At 37.5% G+C, this 21,172-nt stretch overlaps 1 protein-coding gene across 2 annotated transcripts in view; it reads left to right on the top strand.

Annotated features, from left to right (window-relative positions):
* The window catches only part of Fgf13 (fibroblast growth factor 13), a 497,128-nt gene that overhangs the window by 282,727 nt on the left and 193,229 nt on the right, over positions 1–21,172 (top strand). The window contains exon 3 of one of the 2 annotated variants that reach the window (XM_015987384.3): positions 5,827–5,994. The exons of the other annotated variant lie outside the window; for it this stretch is intronic. Within the exon in view, the coding sequence (XP_015842870.1) occupies positions 5,827–5,994 (168 nt within the window). The remainder of the gene's footprint in view (positions 1–5,826; positions 5,995–21,172) is intronic. 2 annotated transcript variants of the gene reach the window in all.

The following is a 21,172-nucleotide window of genomic DNA, read 5'->3' on the forward strand; positions in this document are numbered from 1 at the left end:
AACAGCTCCCTCCAACATCAAATCATTAGGCCTCAAATGTTAGAGAGAGAAAGAGAGAGAGAGAGAGAGAGAGAGAGAGAGAGAGAGAGAGAGAGAGAGAGAGAGAGATCTCCAGCTTTAAATAAGAAAATGGAGACTCAGAGAAGTGAAGTGGCACTCCAGATGTCACACAGAAAGTTGCAGAGTCCCTGGTTTTCAAACCACCAGACTATAATGCTCTGCAGTTCTATCTATCACAGACAGCATTTCCTCCCATGCAACTCCCATTGACTTTGTGTCTTGTGGGTACCAGTTTTAAGTGTTGCACTGTTGGCCATTTTCTATACCATCTTACACACACTTTCAAGGTAGCCATGACTATCCCTAGGCATATTTTATATATGTAGAAATACTGTGTGCAAAGTGGTATAGTCCATTAAGAACATGAAGATGATCCCTATGGGGTTTGACTGAAAATGGCCCTAGTAGACTTATGTGTTTGAATTCTTGGTCCCCAGTTAGTGGAAGTGTTTGTAAGGATAAGAAGGTGTGTTCTATTTGCAAGTGTGTGTGTCAGTAGGGGTTGACTTTGAGGTAAAAAAAAAAAATCCCATGCCATCATCAATTAGTTCTCTTTCTGCCTCATAGTTGTGGATCAGATGTAAGCTCTCAGTAACTGCTACAACACCTTGCCTGGCTGCTTGCTGCCATGCTGCCTGCCATGATGGTCATGGGCTCTAACCCTCTGGAACTGTGAACCTGCAAATTAAATTGTTTGTTTTATAAGTTTCTTTGGTCATGGTGTTTTGCCATGGCAATATAAAGTAACAAAGACAATTCCCAAAGAGACTGAAACATGATTATTGCCCCCTGGGAGCTTCTATTTAAGCAAAAGCATATATCTGTATGTGAGTACCACGCTAGCATTTCAGCAAAAGCCTATGATAAGCCAAAAGTTATCTGCAAGATATCACAAGATTCTTCAAAAGTCAGGTGGAAATTAGGAGTTGGAAAAGTGACTTGACCATTTACCTTAGTATTGATGGATGTCAATGAAAACAAGAACACTTCATTTGGTTAATAAGAAATGTTTGAGTATGTTGTGACTACGGCAATGTTCTGGACTCCTCATATACAGTGGCAAATGAGACAATGTCCCTTATTCATGGATCTTGTGTTCTGTGAGAAAAGCCTAGATAAGAGATCAATGGATATGAGATAAAATAATTACAGATCTTATCAGACTTACCTAAAGTTGCTAAAAAACATTTCTGAGGTATTGCATTTCATAGGTCCGTAGAGTATACAGAAAGGCAATCTGAGGGAACAGAAAGAATAGCACTTAAGGCAGCAAAACCCAGTATCGGGACTAGTGGAATCTACTGTTAATATGAAGATAGGCATGTTTTATAAATGAGAAGATGGGGGCTACCATGATAGTAGTGGGTTTGCATTTCATTTTAAGACAAAAAGAGCAAAATAACGTGAAGATGGGATAGAGGGAAACATACTAGTTTTTGACTGGAGAATGGAGAAAATCACAAATGAAACCCTAAATGAAAATTTAGAAATAACACAGAAGTTGTTCCTACTTTCACCAAATAAAATGAGTGTTAGCACTAACCCCTTCACTCACTGAATTTTCTAAGCTCCTAACATTTGAATCTACCAGCTTGATATCTGCTGTGGCAATAAAGCCTAAGCATCATGTACAGATGAGTAGATAGCTGGGAGGCAAAATGGAGGTGTTGAGCTGTCACATGCTGTGGTTATTTGTACTTTTCAACATGACAGGTGTTCAGCGACATGGAAGTCTAATTGTGGTAATTACTCCATTTTCTCCTCACTGTCTTTCTGATTATGTGAGAATATTTGGCACTCACTGTATTTTGCCTTACTTCTGTGTATCATAATGGCTCTAAAGCATTTTCTTCTTGGAGTCACTAATATGCCTGATAACTTTGATTGGTAGTCCCTTTGCTGTATTCATTCCCCTTGCCCTGGTGTTCTCAAATTTGCTTGGCTTTAAAATTGTGTATCGTTAATTATGTTGAGTCATGTTTGTGAAGATTCAAAAGTAGAAAGAGATTCGTGTTTGTGTACATTCAAAAGCAGAAAAATAACATCATTATAAATAATCGAGGGCTTATTGACTGATTCTGGTTGAAGCCAGCAAATACTGAGAATTACAGTGGCCTGGTAAGAGGAACAAGTCCCTTTTGTGGCACTGTCTAGTTTCTTAGGCTCTTTCTTGTTGCTTTCATGTCTTTGAATAAAGACAGAAAATTTCATGAGAGACAGTTGGAATCTTTGGAGGTAAAAAACACTAATGGTCCTCATTGTTGGTTAGGAATGCTTTTATGAAGTACTTTTTTGTTTGGGCCTGTTGGCTAACACTCCAGGATCCTGGCTTCTAGGCTAGGCTTTTCCAGTCCTTGACTGTGTAGATTTTATCGTCGTGTTTGTTATACTGCTGATACTTGGGTAGCTTTTCTTTGAGGCCAATGCTGTAGCTATTGGTACAATTTTCATAAGCTAAGAAATAGACTTCCCTATACATGGGGAAGATACATTATCAACTTCTTTCATTAAAATATATTTAAAAGATAAAGTCCATTGGAATTTTTAATTTTATGAGACAACAATTACATTCTATTATAGATTGGTGCTTTAGCTCTAGTTTGAAATGGAGGTGTTTCTGAATGGTTTAGTCTCTATCAGGTGTTTTTCTCTTACTGTGACTGCCTGCCCCTTGGCCTCTGCCCTGTCCTTGATCTTGGTAATAGGAGAGAAGGCTAGAGAAGAGTAGGGATTTTATAGTGTTATTTAGCCCAGTGCTTCTGCTGAGAAAACAAATCTAGGTCTAGTCTGGCCCACCCAAGTGTTGTCAATGATTTTTTCCTTGTAATGGGAACCAACTCTTCCATTGTGTGCTCATAATAAACATTGTTCATTACTACACTTCCTCCTGTTGCCTCTGTGTCTGAGTATGCCGCCTGTCAGCATCTGTCTGTGAATGGGTGGATTTGTGTGTATGCATGTCTCTTCTCCAACTTTGGACTGCTCCTGTGGGAGTCTGAAGTCTTGAGTGGGGGGCTTTGTGATCAAGGCTGGGGCACCAGCTATGTAGTTCACATTTTTACACAGGGACCTATTCTTTGATAACTGTTAAAAAAAAAAAAAAGAAAGAAAGAAAAACAGAGGTCAAGCTAAACCCTTGAAATGTCAGAAAGTTTTACTATAACTCCAAGGTTGGATAAATCTATGGTTGGAATATGCAATAGTTCGTCCTCAGTCCTGTGGGAGGTCTTCATCTTCTGCTCCTATCAAAGGCATAGCCACTCTCCTATTTGAGGAAGTCCAATAAACAAGAGAGTTTTTTGTTAAAATTCTATATTTTTATTGAAAATAGCCCCAAGTTCAGGGATTTTATAGACTCAAGTGAAGTATTGCTTATACAATAATGTCTGGTAAGAACAATCCAGATTATTTCTAGCTCATGGTCAAGAGAGCACCGAGATCCTGTTAGAGTAGCTATCTTTTCTTTTTTTTATGTTTTGCCTGAATTGAGTGATGTTTGAGGCATTGAGGAAAGACAGCCTGATACCCAGAGCAAAGCCATTAAGTCCCAGATGTTCACGATTTCCAAGGAAATGTTCTTCGCCTTTGGTTATTACTCAGATGGCTCCTTAAATGCTCTCATCTTGGCACCTTTTGCACTTGCTAAATTCAATTTGAGGAAAGAACCGGAGAGAGGGGGAATTTTGTGGAAAGCAATTAGCCTGCACTTTGGTGACCTTCATGCTTTTCCCATCATGATGAATTGCTGGTTAGCTCTTGTATCAGTCAGCAGGTTGCTTTTGCTAGAATTGTGTTATATGTTATAGATAACCGGTTTTATCAAATTAAACAATAATGATGGCAGTGTCCGACATTTTCTGGGAATTAATGAGCAGCTGGGAAAAGCTGATGGCTGGAGAGTCAGCCAAAGGCTATTAGCTTCAGTCCACCATTAATCTCCAGAAATGCCCAGTTGTGACATCATTGTTGGTATTGAACAATGAAAATGTAAGGCAATTTACTGATATTCATTGTGTAGTCCCTAGTAATAAGCTCTTCTTATGCATTATCCAAAAGTCATGTTTTTTTAAGCCCCAATTGTCCCTTAATCTAAAAAAATGTTTTCTATATATCAGTTCCTAAAAATGGAATTTCTTGGTTTTTATATAATGGTTATTGTGTTTTTATGAGTTCCAATTTGGAGAGTTTTCTTTTAATATCTTGAATGGTAAAACCAGAATGTTTCTTCAGGTGTGATACTGGAATATGAGAAGTGTGTATATTATCATGACTATCTGCCCATGGTAGGAAATGGTTGCAAACACTTTGAACAGCAGCTGTTGCTAGCAAACATGTGCACTCACCAACAAGATTCTAAGAAGTTATAGTAACACTACTAGTAGATGAAGGGAACTCTCTGCCAGGAAAAACTGTGATATAGTGTGTCTATACAATATTTTTGATTACTGCAGCTGAATGCTAGAGGAAAATTGAACTGAAATATTCACTACCTTCTTGCATAATTTAATAATATTTCTACATATAGGCTCATATAGGCTATCCATCAAGAACTTTTTCTGAAGCCTAAATGGAAATTTTTTTAGTTGCATTGTTTTCCATACCGTTTCTCCCCTACATGAAGGAAAGTTCTTTAAGGCCACTGAAATCCCAGCCAATGAATTTTGAAATCTTGGCCAAACACAGAGCCTTTGGATATCATCTAAATTCAGCCATAAGTTGTTTATTTTGTACACCATGGGCATTATTCTCCCTGTAAGAAATGGGCTGGTGGGATCTATCAGTCCTTCTAAATGCATGTTAAGTGTATGCATTTGGGGGAGTAGAATGAGTCAGCACACCATTAATCACAGCTTTGGAGGCACTGACTCACTCCTAGGGAAATGGAATGGCCTCATTGGGGAAGGGTGTGAAAGAAAAACCTCCATTCTTGGGTCAGTTCCCTGTTTCTGCAAATGCAAATCAAATTTGCACCCACTTCAGTGGGTGGTTTTCAAACTAAAGAAAGTAGCTGTGGACCCTATAAAGGCACACATCCAGCTTTTCCAGCGAAAGACAGTAATGAGACAGAACCCTGCTTAAACACACAGGGAGCCTAAGAAGAAAACCAGAGCTCACAAGAGCCTAGTAGACATCTAAGGCCTAAATTTGTAAACCTGGACCTATTCTTGCACAATTCCGCCAGGTAGGTCTTTGATCCACTGTTAAGTTTTGGGCACTCAGTAAAAGGCTCTCATCTTCATTAAAGTACTTTGAACATCTGAAGGATATTTACAAGGATTTGGGTTCTTTTTTGAAGTCAAAGCATAGGGAGCAACATGGAAGTCAGGGCCTTGTCAGGGTCAGATTGAGAAGAGAAACGTAAGAGATTATTGGTTGACATTGTGCATTTTCATCTGTAAATACTTATATAGCCTCTTAAATTGAAACGTGAGCTCTATGCAGTATTTTTTAAAAATACAACATGCTTATCAACATGAAAATATTATAATATTGGTATAATTTACCACTATTAAAATGTGATTGTACTAGCAAAGCAGATATAGATTATCTAGTAGCTAGTTTTTCCCAGGAGTCTTTTCAACCCCTTAAAATAAAATTATTAGATGTGTTATTAGAGTAAAATTATTAGATATGTTATTAATTTCCTTAAAACTTTGTATAAAAATGTTGCTACATTAGTCTTCCCTGGGACTAGGTTTGATTGAAGATGTTCACTACTTTCATGAAGCTCTAACTTGAGTTCATTTTGTTATGTGGTGACCACAGTTCTGGATGACGCCCCCCCTGGCACACAGGAATACATTATGTTACGGCAAGATTCCATCCAATCCGCGGAATTAAAGAAAAAAGAGTCCCCCTTTCGTGCTAAGTGTCACGAAATCTTCTGCTGCCCGCTGAAGCAAGTGCACCACAAAGAAAACACAGAACCCGAAGGTTTGTTCAAGACAGACACGTGTTTTGCTTGTGTTCTCTCACTCTGCTCCCTCTCCCTCCCTACCCTTCTCTCCTGTTTTGGATTGTGCATTGCTGTCTGGTGTGCTGTGTATTGTTCAGTCCCTGTGACAGCTATAGGAGACCCCGGCTCATTGGTGTCTGTGTTATGCAGTGTCAGATGGGACACTGTAGAATACAGTCATCTCAGCACAGCGTGCAGCATCCTGCTTCTTGCAGCTGAAACATTTTCAGTTGATGTCATGACACTATTTCATTTTGGCTGCCAAAGTTGCTTGCTCCTGTAACCAACACCTGCCCAAATCTGTTCCCCTCACCTTGCATTCCTGAAGCAGCAGCCAGCTGAGGAATGACACTTCTAAAAGGAAATAATGAGAAGATTGTTTCAAATTTTCTATCTATTCTCCACTCCATAAAGCTTCTGCATTGCTTCGGAAGAATGCTCATGGTCAACTTAGTTCGCTGACGCAGTCCCAGACTCCCCATGTAATGCACGTCCAGTTGCACTTTGCCACAGTGAAATGCATGTCTCCAGGAAACAATGAGGAGTTTTTAATCTTTTTTTTCCAGCTCAATACAGGTTTGGAGAACTCAACTTGCTACTTATTTAAACTCAAATTGAGATGGTGTTCATTCTAGTCCATGTCACAAATCGATCTCTAACTTACCTCCTCTGGTGAGAAAGAGTATTTATGCATATTCCAACATTTTTGCATGTATCAAACAGGATGATTTTTCACATTACAAATGCAATGAGGTGATTTTATTGTTGTCAAATGTGCATTTCCACTTCCAAAATGACCTTTGCATATTGCAATTCATATGAGAGGCTCTTTTACAGTAAGAAATTCTCTTCTGGTCATTCATGATTGATGGAGCTTTCCAGTTTACAACTTTGGATGTGGCAGCAGTCATCTCAATGGCAGTTGGAGTATACTTTTTGCATAATCTCTTCATATATTCTGTAAGTGACTTTGTTCCTATATCGAGTTGCTCTTTTGCAACTTCATAAGAATCCTCATTACAGCCATGTTTCTGATGTGGAAAACAGTGACACCTGGTTTTGTTTAAAGTTTGGTGTATAAGAGAATGACTCACAGTAAGCTATAGTTCACAGTTTTGAAAGCAAAATGTTTCACCTCAAAATGTCCCTTTCTTTCTTCCAACAGAATTGTAAGTGTTCATAGGCAGAAAATGAGAAGTCTCTATGTTCAGGTCTATTTTTGCAATGGAAAAGAACACTAGCACTTGTTTTCTACCAATACTTTTGCTAATATAAACCATCTACTTTGGCTGTGAGTCAATGACTAGTCACCTGCAGGTATAAATGATGACCCTTTCCAATGGGTAAAATCCTTCTCATGGTGCTTCAGTTGAGAAGAAATTAACTTGATTTTAATGTTCCTGAAACAAGAATTTTAACCAATGATAATTATTTTATTATATACAGAATGTTCCAGTATGTTCTGCTTTCTTTTCTCTCATGCTGCATATATGTGGATATATATACCCACAGTGGCATTTGTATATTGGTAAGCAGACTGAATATGTTGGTTTGGGTAACAAATCGTTGTTAAAGAACTTACTGGTTAAGTTCAGTAAGGATTTGGTTAGAAACTTGAAATTTCTTGACAATATTTTTTATTAAATAAATAGTCTAATCAATTTAAGGCCCCTGAATTATTGTTGCATATACTTTGACAGGATCTGTTAATTTTCAAGCACCACCTGGAGTGCATTGTGCATACTGTCATGAATGTTTTCAGATGTGGGTTAGACTCTCTAGGAGGGATGAATAGTTTTTAATCTGTCATTTCAGATCCATAGATTCAGTGGTTGTCAATATGTTAAATGTTACTGTTATCTTCTCACCTGTAATGTTTTAAAGATTACTTACCACTGTCTTCTTTCAGATGATCGATTGTCCTCCCGGCAGAAACTTTAACATAGCAGAACTAATACTTCCTTTCTTATTCCTAATAATCATTTATCAATAGTATTAGATTCATCAGAAACTTTCTTTGGAGACATTTGAACACTATTTAAAACCATACTTTACCCTTTCAAACAAGGAAGGATTCCTATGCTATTGGTGAACATAGATAAGTGAATGAAAACATTTTATCCCTATACAGATGCATAGCATCCCCAGTACCTTAGATGGCAGCAAACCTAAAATGTTGTGGAAAGACCTTGGGATAACATGCTTGCTTTCATGTAGGAAATGGGATCTTGTCATTTCCAGGAGGTGAAATATCTATTGATTTGGAAGTGTTCAGTGGCCAGTTTGGTAACCTGGAAAATTTTTGCAAGACTGATTTTTCAATGCTATAAGGTATAGTTTCTAGTTCTGCCTCAAAGTCGTTACATTTTGCTATAAATACTAGAAATAAAATGCTTCTTTATTTCAAATGGATATTAGAGATAAACTGTGTGGCTTCATGAAAACATTCTATTGTCATGTGATTCATAGTCACTATATTCTAGCATCAGACGTTAATTGATATTAGATGTGGATTCCTACAATTTCAAAGCAAGAACAAACAATGGTCAATCTATCCATTGTTTGGATGACCATATAATGTTTGAAACCATCAACTGAATAATTAAAAAAAATCACTAAGACTTGGAAAAAACTAAAAGTTTGAATAATAGCAAAACGTCTGTGTATATTGTGTAAAAATTGCTTTTCTCTTAATGAATTGACAAAAATATCCCGTTTATATATATATTTATGTGTTTTTCTTTTGTAAGGTTTTGGTGCTTCTTTTGGCTGTCAATGGTAATGAAGGGCCAGGCTATTTCCATTGTTTATGATCACTTGCGATTTGATATAAATAGCATAGTTAATATTGCTCACAGTCATCTATCTTCCAAAGACATTTTTGGATTATGTTCAAGGCCTTCAGATTCTATGCAAAAAGTTCTTAGAAATATCTCACTGTTTTGTTGGTTTTTTTTTTTGACACACTAAAGCCAATTATAGTTTGCTAAAAGTAAGTTTATATTAATGAGCAGCCAATTTCAAAACAAAATTTAAATCTGTTCCAAATTCTTGTGAGTTTCTATGATGTGATTATTTCTATATAATCCACTTATGATATAAGCGAGCACTTATACATGCACTGGAATTTGGCTGAAGAAGAACATATGAGTATCTAAGAGTCTAATTTGGCCTGCTACCAGCAATGTTCTTTGTTAGAAGAAAGCTGCTGCATGGAGAGTGGAGATCATTACCAACATATTTTTCTTGTGGTTCCAGGAGCCTTTTGGCAAGAGAAAGTATAATCTTCATAGCTTTGTTCCTTTATTCACTTTTTCTTTCTATGCCATGAGTGCCAAAATGAAACCACTGATTTAGTACAACTTCTGGAAACTGATCTATTTTCAGCATAGCTTCTATTTCCTAAATGATACTCACTGGGCTTTTCTTAATGTTTGAAGACTGTTAAAAAGAGAGTCACAGCCAAGATACCTAAGCTTGCAAGTGGATAATGCTCAAGATCCAGAGAGATAAAGAGATAGTGGATTTCCAGTGTTTGGTTTTACAAGTGAACATTTTTATTTTAGTAGTAATTTTGGAGGTTAATGTGATATAAAAATAGCATCAAGCTCAGTGATCTGTAAGTATCTTGTAATCAGACACTTGGATTCTGGTCTGATTATTGTTTTGTATTCATGTATGAATGTGGGTGTGTATACACATACATTCCTATCCCTTGGGGCATCTCTAAAGTTTTCATTCCTACAAGTATCCTTCAGGGAATAAAATATGTCCTAGTGCTTGGTGATAATATACCATACCTTTAACCAGCAAAGTGAAAACAAAATTTTATGCTAAATGCTTAAGAGGTTGTGTTTATAACCATAACAAGGGTGTTATTCTGACTCTTGCCTTGGTTTCTCTACCTCAGAGCAAGCATATGTCATCATGAACATCAGTCTTGCCTAGCTATTAATAGAGGGACAAAGGTAGGAGAATATGAAGCAGCATGGTTGTGAAAATACAGGGTTTTCTTTTTTTTCATTTTTTTAAAAAAATATTGTTTGCTCTTGTTGTGATTTTTCATTTTAATACGAATTTCCCTTTTGGAAAACATGTTTAGTGTTGATTTGAATTACTAGACAGTTTGATAAAAACTAAACTACTATTATTAAATCCTATTAAATCCCTTTGTTGCTAAGTTACAATTGAATAACCACCTCTGATACTGGATACCTGAAAAGGTCTTTTAGGAAAGATGTTTTTGTGTGTCCACTTGAGGATGACAATTGAGAAGAAATTCCTTTTCTATTAAAAACTGGGATTGTGTGTTTAGATGATGATGTAAACATTTTATGCTTAACATTTTTATTACAGAGCAAGTGTGACTTATGTTCCCCTGCCTTTGCTTTCTGATCTCAAGAATAACTAAAGGACACCAGAAAACTTTCTACACTCATTGAAGCAATTGCCAGCTTAACTGCTGTTTCTCAGGAATGATAAAGATATTGGTCAGCATAAAAGTTGGAAATCAGAAGGCCTTGCTGATCAGCAATGAGAAAAGCATATCCTTTCCCCACCATGTAGCCAGATGTGTTTCTTGTGGTTGCATGTCAATTATTTCCTAGAAGACCACTTATTTCCTAATAACCCTAGGAAGCAATCTATGGAGCTGAAATACAATCCCCCTTCTTTCTTATTTCTTCACCTTTTATGAAATTAAGTAAGAATTTGGGCAGAGCTTTTCTCTCTCTGAAAAAACTCATGATCTAATCAAAGAAGTATACTTAGCAGCCAATAATTCAATTTCAGGAGACAATGAGCATTTATTATTATTCTTTCATTGAATATATGCATCCTAATCCCATCTCCAGGCAGGCTTGTACAGTAGAAACTGATAAACATATTTTCTTTGAAAATATGATTCACGTTTTAAAGCAGCAGACCTCCTACCACATTGAGTTTTATGTGTTTCTATTGTAGTGGCAATTTTTCCCCTTATTGAGGTTTATATTAGTTAATATTACAATTGGAGGTTTCTGCTGGGTGAATTTAACTCTGATAATCCATTTCATATATTTATGTTTAATGTGACTGTTATGGGAAAGTGACCTGGAGTTCCACTGGGTAATAATAGTGATTTTGACTAAAATAAAAAAGGCCAAAGTCAAAATCAAAGTATCATATATGAAAAATATGGAAACCATCCAATCATATTGGCACTCATGTTGCCAGCATTCTCTTTGGCTATGTATCTCAACTCTTCTTTTTTCCATAGCCAGTGGATAAACCACTTAAGAAAACGTGTCCTTCTTACCCAACTTTTTGGGACCCAGCTCAATCATGTCCCATGACCATAAAAGCCTGCATGACATTTTTTGCTCATGTCCCCAATTAAGGTCAACTATAATGTTTGGACATTTTCCTTTACTGAAGAAGTGTTACTAGAATGTGCTGCTCCCTCTGATCTGATACCTAGCCTGTCTTTTATTACTTTCAGTGCTGGGAAATGGCATCCAGGGCCATTTACGTGATAGGCATATAACCCTACCACTGAGCCATAATCCAAACCCTCATTATTTTGTTTTACATGACCACATGTTGGTTTTGTTGATCAGATCAATGCTTTCCAGTTACATTTCTTAAATCATTGATCATGTCAGATGCTATCATTTAGAGATAAATTCTACAGCAAAATATATGTTTTGTAAATTACACACCACTCCTAGAGAGTGATAATGTACATAGCTCCATTTAAGGTTTTGAGAAGTATTGCTAATTTGAAGCTATCTTACTTAATTCACTTCTATATTAAAGGTCATCTTGTAGCTACTGCAATTACCTACTTCTGACCTCTATTAACAACCCACAAAACTCACCCTGGGAAACTTTCTGTTGGCTCTACTAAGCAGTGCATTCCTATCAGACCAAGCCTTTGATAAGAAACCCATTTAAAAAGTAATAGTAGCTGATCCCTTCCTAGAAGGCTCCCACCTACTCCAAGTGCTGTCTGTGTATCAGTCTGGGAATGTAATTGTTTATTTCTAGTGCATGACTAGATAAGCAGCTTGTGCTAGACTGGAAATAATGTACTGATCCCTAGTCAAGAAAGGATTTCTACCTCACTATGTGAAAGAATATCAACTGAACTAAATAAAAATGTGCTTGGTAGCTGGGCAGTGGTGGTGCATGCCTTTAATACCAACACTTGGGAGGTAGAGGCAGGCAGATCTTTGTGAGTTCGAGGCCAGCCTGGTCTACAGAGTGAGATCGAGGAAAGGCACAAAGCTACATAGAGAAACCCTGTCTTTAAAAACGAACAAACAAAAAAGTGCTTGGTATCATAGTTCACAGGTCAACCTAGAACTGAGGAATGCTTTTGCCTAATGACTGCTTTAGCATAGCCATCCTCAACTTTTTTAAAAAATGTTTTTATTTTATAATTAATTTAATTTTACATATCAACCACAGATTCCCCTGTCCTCCCTCCTCCCGTCCCCCAGCCTTCCTTCCCCCCCCCAATCCTTGCCCCATTCCCATCTCCTCAAGGGCAAGGTCTCCCCTGGGGATTCAGCCCAGGCTGGTAGATTCAGTTGAGGCAGGTCCAGTCCCCTCCTCCCTACACCAAGGATGAGCAAAGTGTCTCAGCATATGCCCTAGGTTCCAAAAAGCCAGCACATGCACCAAGGACAGGTCCCATCCTCAACTTTAACTTCACAGTGGAGTCACCTGAGGACCTTTTAAATAATATTGATGCTTGAGTTCAGCATCAGACCTAAAACCAACCAACCGGCAACAATGATGCAGGAACTCTTGTGGTGGAATTATTTTAGAGAATAACTCCCAAGATGACTGCAATGTTCTAACAGAGCTGGAATCAGTACACTAGAAAAAAAATCAAATTGTCAGAAAACCTGGTATTTGGTGGCAGCTACCAGTTCAGAAATTTTATCATGTCAATTACATGGACCTCTTCAGGAGATGCCCTGTGATTAGAGGTCACAGTTGGACAGGCAGTCCTTCGATGTTGATCTTTAGATGTTGGAGACTGTGGATGATATCCACAGTCTCCAACACACACACACACACACACACACACACACACACACACACACACACACACACACACACACACACAGACTTTAAAAGTTTTCTTGTCTCTTTCCTCTACCATCCTGTGCTTTTATAAAACTAACCAAGCTTTTCCATAGGAGTGTGGTAATCTGCCACCTTGTGACCAACATCTTTCTTACAAGCAACTGTAGCACATGTTCTTGTTTCAAAATGTAATTAAGCCGGGCGGTGGTGGCGCACGCCTTTAATCCCAGCACTCGGGAGGCAGAGCCAGGCGGATCTCTGTGAGTTCGAGGCCAGCCTGGGCTACCAAGTGAGCTCCAGGAAAGGCGCAAAGCTACGCAGAGAAACCCTGTCTCGAAAAACCAAAAAAAAAAAAAAAAAAAAAAAAATGTAATTAATAGAGCTTCTAAATGTAGGCAAAAGAGCTTTTTCCTGACCCATATGTGAATATACTTAAGGTAGAAAATGGAGAAGTAACAAGGGATGTTTGAAGAAGCAGTAAAAGTACTGCTACTTCTTTTCTATTGTCCTGGAGCAAAATGGTAAATAAAGCTCTACTCAAGATACTTGTGACCCCAGGTATCAGTCCCTAAACTATTCCAGAGGCTGTCATCATTGAGACATTGCCTTCTTAACACATAGACATAATCAGCTTCTGTGACTTAAGATCATCACAGCAGCATGTTTCTGAAAACTGATTCTGATGTGATTGGGAGGCTTTAGCTGCATCCCTGTTTATAAGTCATTCTGAGTATTCCAAATGCTATGCATTCAGGTATTCATTTGTTATATGCTACAACATTTCTCAGTGTGCTTTAGAATAAGCAGCCTGAATAATGCCTAGGGGAAAGTGCTGAACAAGAGACCTTACATTCTGTATATTTTCAGCACTTACCTTTGTCTTGCCTCGCAGCCAAAATCCACACTCACTTCAACACATAAAAGTCACATGTCCACTTCCACCCATGTGTTAGCAGATATCTATTTATGAAACCTAGCTATTTTAAGATATATATTCTCAGAACAGTTCCAAGTTTAACTTGGTCAATGTGTCTTTCATTCTACTGTGTTCTGAGTTATTATTTAGTCACTATGCTGGGGTAAGCTGCTGAGGTACTGACCACTTAGTGATCACTTTAGGTCAGTGGACTTTCTACCCCAAAGTCATGTTTTGTACAAAATCATGTGGTGACCTAAGTCCTTATGTGATGAAACAGTGAGGAGTGACTTAAGTCCTGCCAAGCTGCTTATATCACTGTCAATTTAGTACTCCTTGTGACTTTTACAAGGACTGGAATTATACACAATAGTCCATTTTTTTCCCTGAAACATGAAGAGGAACTATAGCTGGAGTTATCTCCGGTCCCACTCAGGCCCAAGTTGCTCAGACCCAAGTAAACACACAGAGACTTATATTACTTATAAACTGTTTGGCCATGACAGCCTTCTTGCTATCTAGTTCTTATATCTTAAATTAACCCATTTCTATAAATCTATACCTTACCAGGTGGCTCATGGCTTACCGGTATCTTTACATCTTACTTCTCATGGCAGTGGCTGGCAGTGTCTCCTGACTCGGCCTTACACTTCCCAGCATTCTCCTCTGCTTATCCTGCCTACACTATACTTCCTGCCTGGCTACTGGCCAATCAGCATTTTATTTATCAATCAATCAGAGCAACACATTTCACAACATAGAGAAAGACATCCTCAGCAAGGAACCAGATATTTCTTGATGTATTCTTCACAGGATGTTCTATATTATCCTTCAGGTAGGGGTGGATGGTCACCTATCATTTCTGTGCTGGTAACTTCAGGTTTATTTTTGCTGATGTTCCCAATCACCCAAAAGATAGGCATCATTAGTCTTGGAGGGCATGATGTGGAAGCTGAAATGCAAATATGTATAACAACTTGTTTACATTGTCACACAGCTAATCAGTGTCCTAATGGGGATGTAAAGTCAAGTATGCATGAATTCCACATCAAATATTTCCTCTGCAGTGTGCAGCCTCGGCTCCTCTTTTCTATCCCACGACAAGAGAAAAGAGCTAAGGAGCATCTTATCCACTGCTGGAGAGTTAGTATTCACAAAAATGCTATAGAACTATCTAGAATCTCTGAGCAGATTACTGACTTAATTCAATGGAGGACTTATTTTAGGTATTCTCTACATTGAATATTATACACAGAAGGCATGAGGTTATGCAAACCGCGCCTTTGAGATTGAGTTGCATGCATTAATTCTCCTTTGTTCTCTGTATGAACACCTGTTAGCTACAAGTCATTTCTCCTACAATCCTTGTTTGAGTGGAGGAATACTTCAAACCCATAGTTTATTACATGAAAACATTGGACCTTTACATAAGCTTTACTCATTATTCTGTGGGCCACCTCACTATGCAACAACTGTGCTTCTCAGATGGGACCCACAAAAACCTGTATTTCCAGCTTCAGACACTTCTAAGTGAGAGAACTCACATGTTTAATTATTGCTTTGAAATCTAGGCTTTTATGCATACACACTTTGCATTAAAGAAATTTTGTGCACTGAAGGGAGCACTAGTTTAGTCTATACATCAGGACAGGGAAATTGGGGTGATCAACATGTGCATATTAGAGTTATCCTATTTTTTTATTTTCTTTGAATCTCTTCACCTTTCCCTTCCTCCCTAATCTCCATCCTCTATGAGCACAAGCATCATTCTGTGGATTAGGTACAGACCACTCATTGAAGACTTCCAGGGTCAGGAAATGTCTTAGGTAAACTCTGTTAGAACGTTATCATTGTTTCTGTGGTGGCACAATCAATTAAAACACACAGACACACACACACATGCACACAAACACACAGGAAAAAAGAAATTGATCTACTCTGTGGTCATTGGATACCATTCAGGGTGGATTTGGTTGTAAACATATACCAATACACACATGGGTATATTTCACTATTTAAAATAGTTCATTAGAGGAAAACACAGCATAGCAGTAGAGCTCATATGGTTGTTCTACTGGAGCCTTTTCTGGGATACATCCAGCCCCGAAAAGCTCAGAATAATCATAGCCCTCAACGGGATAATGTGGGTTCAAAAAAAGCCATTCATACAGTGAGGACATTTGTCTAGCAGCCTGCCTCAGGCTGTGAATAAACTCTGGCTCTTTTCATGTAACAAGAGTGGAACAAAGGGTATTTCAAAAAGTAGGGATTATAGAAGCTGGCAGCCAAAACTTTGCTTTCTTCTTCCTTCTTCAGCTATTATTTCCTCTGTACTCATTTGATTTTCCTCTAAGAAGGTAGTATTTTAGATCCACGTTAGAAGATGCATGAATTGATTCAGTAAATCTCTAATTGGCATGCATGGTTAGCTGTTCACTTAGTGAGTAATTGGTTAAATATACCCAGAATATTTGCTGAGGAAGAAAAAAAGTCCCCAAAGTGAATGAGAATAGTTTGAGATGCTTTTCCTATAGTGCCACTTTTTCTTTGGGAACAGCTAGGAGTATGTTAGGCAGCCTCCTCCTCTATGAGGAATACATTCAAACGTGCAGCCTTTATTTACTTCCTGTCACTAGAGCAGTACTGAGGAGATACCACAAGCATAGTATAATGTCTGGCAAAAAGAAGCACTCAATAAATATTCATCATTACAAACAACTTATTCATCTAACAAATTTGGAAATTTTGAGTTCAATGGGCCATTTGCCCTAATTCCATGCAGCAAGTGACTGTTTCTAATCACCATTAACAGAATGAATTTATTTGTCAATAGATATTTATTGAGTGTTTTGCAAAGTGAGACATTATGCTGTGTGCTAGGCACAGCATGACAAGAGAGATAGTAAATCTGCCCTAGGGAATTAAGGAATGACAGGAAGGCACAACTTGGAGTTAGTGCATTAGCTATTTTTGCATTGCATTTTTAATTGTTCTAGAATATAGCACCTAAAACAATACCTTATATTTGTGCTCAGTAGAGAAGCCAGGGTAGCAAAACTCTTCTGGGATGAGTTTGGTCCTCCATGCTTTTCTCATTCATACTCTATGAATCTTTTCTGTAACTTTCATTAATTCATGTGTTAATCCATGTGTTTATGCATCACTTATTGACTGCCTTTCTTTTTGTCAGATACCATATGATGTGATCCCCAAATTTCTCAGGAATGAGTTCTAGGGTATTGATACATATATAAAGACTCATCAACATGTGCCTTATATTCAGACCTAAAGAGAAAGCATCCTTTGATATATTATTTTTGAATCCTTCAGGTAAATACCAATAAGTTGATTGCTGAATCATATAATAATACTTTTAGTTTATTTTGAGGAGACTCAACAATTTTTCAAGAGTTGCATTTACACTCTTTTTTTCATTTATTTAAAGTTGAGGATGATTTTTATTAGAGTTTAAAATAAAAAGCCTGGGTGAGCAAACTGCAAATCTTGGCAACTGCAAAGAAAAGGAAGATGAAGAGAAAAAGCCATCCTCCTTTAGTTAGGCTGGAATGGAGGTGAGCCATGTGGCAGGAAATAAGCATGCAGAAAAGAGTGAAAAAGCTCAAAGTATCATCAAAAGCAAATCTATGCTCTGGGTAACATCTTTTAAAAAAATAGAAATAAGAAAAAGGAAAAATCATATCTTTCTGAGCCATAGACAGACCGAACAGAACCTCATGATGACTCTGTAATGGCTGCACAAAACTAGGGATTCTGGAAAGGAAATGTGTATTGTTTCATTAAAGGAAAAATATTCCTCCCTTCCCTTTAACATGGCATTCTGTGAATCAGCCTTCCTGAAGGATGATCCCTTAGCTGTTACTTTGATTTATCCAATAGGATTAACACTTACGTGTTTGGTAATTTGGAATGTTAGGGTCACCCAGGCCAGAGATTTCATCCTCTTGACCCAAATGAAATAGCTTTCCCTTGCTGTGTCTTTAATGTTACTGTATCATTGCTTCCTCTGAAGAGATAGCCCTCAACTCTTTAAGTGATAGGCTGAAATCAGAGAATGGATATACTCCATTTTACCCTGAATATCTATTGATCTAATAATTCTACAGCCATTCACCAGGAGGGATTATCATCTGAACTAGGGATTCAGTCCCACCCTCACAAATAGCCTCCAGGCTAGGGTCCTTACTTAGGAAGATGAAGAACTGGAACTCTCTTCCGGCATTTCTGACCAAAGAACCAAGAACATTTCTGCACTGGTGTTTTCAGAGGCCCCTGCCCTAAGTCTCCTTCAAAGACAAGACTTTTTCTCTACATCTTGATCAGGACTTGCAATCTTTTGATTGTTAAAATTAGTAATTCTAACAGGTGTGATATTTTAGCTCATTATATCTTATTTAATTTACATGTACATAATGATTAGTGATATTGAGATATTTTAATGTATTCATTACCCTTTATACACCTTCCTTTGAGAAGGGTCTATTTAGATACTATGCTCATTTTTTAAAATAAGATTATTTTCTCCCTGTAGAGTTTTTGAGCTCCTCATATATGTTATTATCTATTCTTTGTCAGATATATAGCTTGGAAATTTTTTTTCTCCTAGTCTATATGTTTTCTCTTTAACCTCTTATTTCCTTTGTCTTCATTTTTATTTAACCCCTTCTGTATATTTTTTGCCTATTCCTCTTCATATTTTTCCCAAAAGTTTTGAAGCCAGCATGATAAAGTAATATTTATACTGCAGCACTCTTAACTGCATCCAAGGTAAGGAGTCAAACTAAAGGACTATCAAAAGATAGCAGGATAATGAAAATGTTAGTTATATATGCAGTGGAATACTATTCAGTTTTAGAAAGAAGAAATTCAGACACTTACAATAACTTGGATGGGATCGGACAACATGATACTGAATAAAATAACCTAAACACAGAAACATAAATACTGCATATTTCTTGTCTTCATGTGGAGTCTAAACAATTGAATTCATAGAAACACAGAGTGCACTGGTAGTTTACAGACACTGAAGTAGGGGGATGGACAAAAGATAATCAAAGGATAAAAGCTCTCCTCCATTCTATGGAAGAAGCTAATTTGAGTCTCCTTTTCCTTCGTTTGTTCATTTGTTTGTTCCTTCCTTCCTTCCCTTTTTCCTTCCTTCCTTTTTCTTCTTTCTTTATTTTCCTTTATTTTTCATTGTTTCACAATTTCTTTACTACTCCATGAATAGAAATAATGGATAATCACTGTTCAGTTCAGTGTTGCTGGAAGAGTGGATCCTGAAAGTTCTTATCACAGAGGAGGTCCAGTTTTTGAACTGAAGGATAGCTTTGTTGATTTTGTCTTCCATGCCATATTAAAAACCGTCATGTCATTTCATACCTCATAAACATGTAAAACTTTTATTTATAAGTATATAATAATATAAACCCAAAATAACTCCTGACAGCAGTGGAGGCACCCAAAGAGGCTGAGCTGACAATGAAGTCCTCAGGAGTGAAATAAGTAAACTAGGAGAATGAGGTGCTAAGGAACCTAATTGGAGACTTGGGTTTCAGCAAGGAAGTGTAAAAGTGCATTAGGTAAGGAAGTGCTAGTTAATGTAAGCCTCTTGCATATTTCTTTTAATATCTAGGGAATGTAGTTTAATTCTGTTCAGTGTGTAACTGAATTCTCTCTCTACATATTACACTATGGATAATATTTGTATGAGTCATCAGAGTGGGTTAGGTTAAATGACCCTTTATAGATGGACATGAGAAATCACATACAGTCATAATCCTGTCATATTCAATGGTTATTCCTTGCCCAAACTGATTTTTCATTTACTGATTGTCAATTTTAATGTAGTGAAGATACCCAATATTGTAACAGCCTAAAATATTGTATCACTGAGAGTTCTTTCTTTAAATTCTTATTTCTTGGCTGGGCGGTGGTGGCGCACGCCTTTAATCCCAGCACTCGGGAGGCAGAGCCAGGTGGATCTCTGTGAGTTCGAGGCCAGCCTGGGCTACCAAGTGAGTTCCAGGACAGGCGCAAAGCTACACAGAGAAACCCTGTTTCGAAAAAAAAAAATTCTTATTTCTTTATTTTTATTTTATGATTTTTTTTGCCTGTATGTATGTATGTATGTATACCATATGCATGCCTGATTCCCATGGAGACCAGAAGAGGACACAGGACCCCTTGGAACTGGAGGTACAAACAGTAGTGAGCTGCCATATCGGTGTTGGGATATGAAACCATGTCCTCTGGAAAAGTAGCCAGTGCTTTGAATTACTGAGTGATCTTTCCAGCCCCAGGTGTTAAAATTTTGACCTGACATACCTTCAAGCTGTATTAATATGCCGCAATCTATGATGGTATTCTGACTTTAAAGTTTTCTGCCTACTTGACAATTGAGTGCACTCTTAGTCCTCTGTGAAAATTGACTCCTTATCTAGCAGTGAAGGTATTTGCTGAATCAAAGTGTTTACAAAAATCAAGCTTAATGGTAAAGAAATGTTGAGTTAACAATATGTTATGAGCTGAGTGTTCATCTCAGATTTGAGAATATAGATCCCAAGAAAATGTTAACTTACTATGCAAAATTGGAAATAAGTTTTCTGAGCAGACTATACTTTTGACTAAAATCAAGTAACTCTTCCTAAGTGGCCTCATGGGAGAGAAGATGCTTATGTCATCTGTATGAGAAACTTAAGAAATTCAGTTAATTCTTTTTTCATTGTTCAAGGTTGATCATTTCTCTATGACAGAATCCTTATATTTGAACCATTCATTATTATTGAACTATGTTCAGCTATAGTGAATTGCTACGCTAATAGCAGATGATAGAGTCCCTAGATACTTTTTGGTGAATGCTCTTTTTCTCAAGACCTGAAAATGTCATAGTACTATAAATGTAGATTAGGTCTCAATAGGGAACCGTGGAATTTTACTATGGAAAACATATAATCCCACTGCATGTGAAACCCTCTGATATTCTGTTTTAGTCCTCCCTCATCCCTTAGCTTTGAACAAATCTTTGAATAAGAAAGAGAAGATCTCAATGGTAGAAGAAAGAAGGTTAGATTTTAACCTTCTACTGGAAGGAGGTACAGGGAGTAGACACAGAAAATTAGAAGCTGGTGTTGTCTCGAGAATTC

This window comes from Peromyscus maniculatus, chromosome X (genome assembly GCF_049852395.1).
Source record: "Peromyscus maniculatus bairdii isolate BWxNUB_F1_BW_parent chromosome X, HU_Pman_BW_mat_3.1, whole genome shotgun sequence".
Lineage (NCBI taxonomy): Eukaryota > Metazoa > Chordata > Mammalia > Rodentia > Cricetidae > Peromyscus > Peromyscus maniculatus.